At 41.1% G+C, this 3,183-nt stretch overlaps 1 protein-coding gene across 1 annotated transcript; it reads left to right on the top strand.

The window, feature by feature from the left end:
• The first annotated feature begins 1,316 nt into the window (after nucleotides 1–1,316).
• On the top strand, nucleotides 1,317–2,764 carry LOC308349728 (methyl-CpG-binding domain protein 3-like 1). The gene has a single exon (XM_080814540.1). The coding sequence runs from the start codon at nucleotides 1,329–1,331 to the stop codon at nucleotides 1,962–1,964; it is 636 nt and encodes a 211-aa protein (XP_080670666.1). The 5' UTR covers nucleotides 1,317–1,328; the 3' UTR covers nucleotides 1,965–2,764.
• Nucleotides 2,765–3,183: the final 419 nt, after the last annotated feature.

The following is a 3,183-nucleotide window of genomic DNA, read 5'->3' as shown; positions in this document are numbered from 1 at the left end:
CAATGAAAGGGAAGGAGTAGAAAGAGCCATTTCTCTGTGAAGTATCAGGCAAGTTAAGGGAACTTGGATATGTATGAGGTAAAAAGAAAAGTAGGGAATGTATGAAACAAGTTTTGTGAAAAGCCAAGGAGTAAATATGCCGACACATAAAAAAATAGAGTAAAATTTCCAGGCATTATGGATGCTTTGCAGTGGAAGCAGTTGATTCTGGATTTATAGTGATTACCAAAGTATGTGTGCTCTCCTCAGCAGTTATCCTAAGACTAGCAATAGCTATGGCACGGTGGATAACCAGGGACTTGCAGATTTGAAATTTTACAAGGCAGATATGCTATGTGTTAAGGAATTCTGGATTATTCTAAGGGAATTATTGAGATCATAGACCATGGAATCCAGGATTGATAGGAATAGGAGAGAAAGTAAGGTGAAGATATGGTGATCTGGCATCACTTCCAATCTTGAGGGACAGGTAACATTGTATAAGGTAATTATTGTAGAAGTATACAATATTGTATATTGTATTTTTTGAGTGAAAACTGAAAATCAGGAATTTGTGGTAGGCGAGTACGTTTTCTGAATTATTTATTTTTGACCATGACATTGTTGGTTGACGTGAACGTCTGGGATATGGGAGTGAGTTGCTAAGAGTGGGGCAGATGATAGATCCACTATTGGTTTAAGCTCTGAACACCAAGTGGTCAACAGGTTGACCAAATGAATAGTCACCTAACACAGAAGGGTGGTGGGGCTGGAGATTTAGAAAAAGACTGGGTACCGTGGATCTAGGGGTAGGATGGAAGAACAGGAATTGTATGGTTAAGAGTGACAAGGACAAGTGAGAATAAATCATAAAAGAGAGGATCTTGTGGCTCAGTGGGTTAAAGCCTCTGCCTTCAGCTCAGGTCATTACCCTAGGGTCCTAGGATCCAGCCCTGCATTAGGCTCTCTGCTCAGCACGGAGCCTGCTTCCTCCCTCTCTCTCTGCTTGCTTCTCTGCCTACTTGTGATCTCCATCTGTCAAATAAATAAATAAAATCTTCAACAACAACAACAACAACAACAAGATGGTGAAGGGGAAATGATCTGGGGTAGGTCCTGAATTTTGACCTTGAACTTTCTGGTTTTCACCCAAATCTATTTGATGACATTCCCAGGACACAGGTCAGATCTATCTCCAGAAGTAGAGAAGGAAGGTAGAAGTACAAGATAAGCAATATAGTGTTCCTAAGAAGGCAGCCTTTTAAAACATTTTAAACCAATCTCAGGCCAATCTCATGATTTTAAATCCATCTCATGATTTATTTTTATAGGGTAAAAGGAAAAGAAGTATGATGGTCAAGACTCCACAGAGGAAGCAGCAGGATTGTGGAAACCGATCCAAACCAAAGTCTTGCTTAAGCGTCTCAATCCCTTTGAGGATGTCCAGTTACGTATTCAAGAGGCCAGTAACCAGAATCACATCCTATCCTGGCAATGAGGTCAGATGCCATCACTGGGAGGAAACCCTGGACAAGCCCCAGCAGGTGCGCTGGCAGAAGAGGCTGCAAGGTCTCCAGGCCTGTAGCAGTGCAGGGGAACACTTAAGCACTTTGGATCTTGCCAAAGCCTTGCAAAAACTTGCACCTAGGTGCTCAGGTGAATATCTGCCAGGTGTTCTTGTAGGTGGTCTGAACCCCAGCCCCATGCCCACCCCTGCTGGGTCTTCAGATTTGGTAAAGGTGATTCCAGGAGCTGGTCTGGGTATCCCACAGCTTCTGTGCAAACAATTTCTGGTGACTGAGGAAGAGATCAGGACACAGGAAAGCAAAGTGAAGACAGCAAGAGAAAGGTTGGCCGTGGCACTGGCTGTAGACAGACTTGCTAGAGAGGCAGAGAAAATGAGGGGCCAAGAAGCGCATCCCGAAAAACACCACGAGAAAAAAGAGAAGCTAGTGCAGGTGAAATGGAGCATGGGACTTTATTAAGGTCTCTTTGCAGTGTCCATGGTGCCTTCATGCTCCCGAGCCTTCGAAACTTTAATATGTACTGTACTTTTCTTATATTAAATTATTTTGTGTGACACAGACAATAGACACAGTGATCTTTTTGAGATGCGAGATTGGGTTTCAGGTGAGGAGAGAAAGGAGGTCTTTCCTTTCCATGAGGTACTGTTATCTTCTCTTACTCTGTATGTTATTTGTATTTTAAAGTCAACAGAGAGTGATCAAAGTCATGGCATTATTTAGTGTTCTGCCTTCACAGTCAGGGTAACACACGCCTGGTTGAAATGGACTATTCTTTTTGTGTTAATATTCCAACAGATTCCAACATAATTTTTTTTTTTATGTTCTCAAAGAAGATGTATGTTTGTAGGTCTCTATTTTTCTGTTCTGTGTTGCATGTTAATTCAGAATTCAATACAAGGAAATACCAGACTTCTCACTTTTTAAAATATCTCTATGTGTTGGAAATCTGATTCCTGAAAATGGATGTGCCGTTTTGGGGATCCTGATGTCAAAAGAGACTGTTTTCAGCATCATTAATCTATCACTGAACCACACTGCTCATTGGGATTTAATTGTCAATTTCTTGAGCAAACTGTGGTAATATTTAAAGCCTTTTCATCATTACTTAACTTTTTTTCTCATGGGTTCATCAGTTTCTGAGAATAAGTTATTAAAAAATAATATTTGTGGTACTTCTATCTTCCCTAAAAATGAGTTATTTTGTTTTATTGTTTTTTTATTATGTTACATTAGTCACCATACAGTATGTCATTAGTTTTTGATGTAGTGTTCCAAGATTCATTGTTTACGTATAACACCCAGTGCTCCATGCAATACGTGCCCTCCTTAATACCCATCACCGGGCCAACCCACCCCCCACCCCTCTACTCTCTAAAACCCTCAGTTTGTTTCTCAGAGTCCACAGTCTCTCATGGTTCATTTCTCCCTCCGATTCCCCCCCCCCCGCTTCATTTTCCCCTTCCTTTTCGTATTGTTCTCCATGCTATTCCTTATGCTCCACAAGTTAGTGAAACCATATGATAATTGACTTCCTCTGCTTGACTATTTCACTCAGCATAACCTCCTCCAGTCCCATCCATGTTGATGCAAAAGTTGGTTATTCATCCTTTCTGATGGCTGCGTAATATTCCATCCTCTTTTCTTCCATGAGCACTCATCTGGAATTTTAGAATGTGCT

This window comes from Martes martes (genome assembly GCF_963455335.1).
Source record: "Martes martes genome assembly, chromosome: 1".
NCBI lineage: Eukaryota > Metazoa > Chordata > Mammalia > Carnivora > Mustelidae > Martes > Martes martes.
Note: the sequence above shows the minus strand (reverse complement) of the source record. Positions and strands in the feature narration are given on the sequence as shown.

Coding starts and splice junctions, on each gene's coding strand:
- LOC308349728 (XM_080814540.1), top strand. CDS start 1,329: ATGATGGTCAAGACTCCACAGAGGAAGCAGCAGGATTGTGGAAACCGA.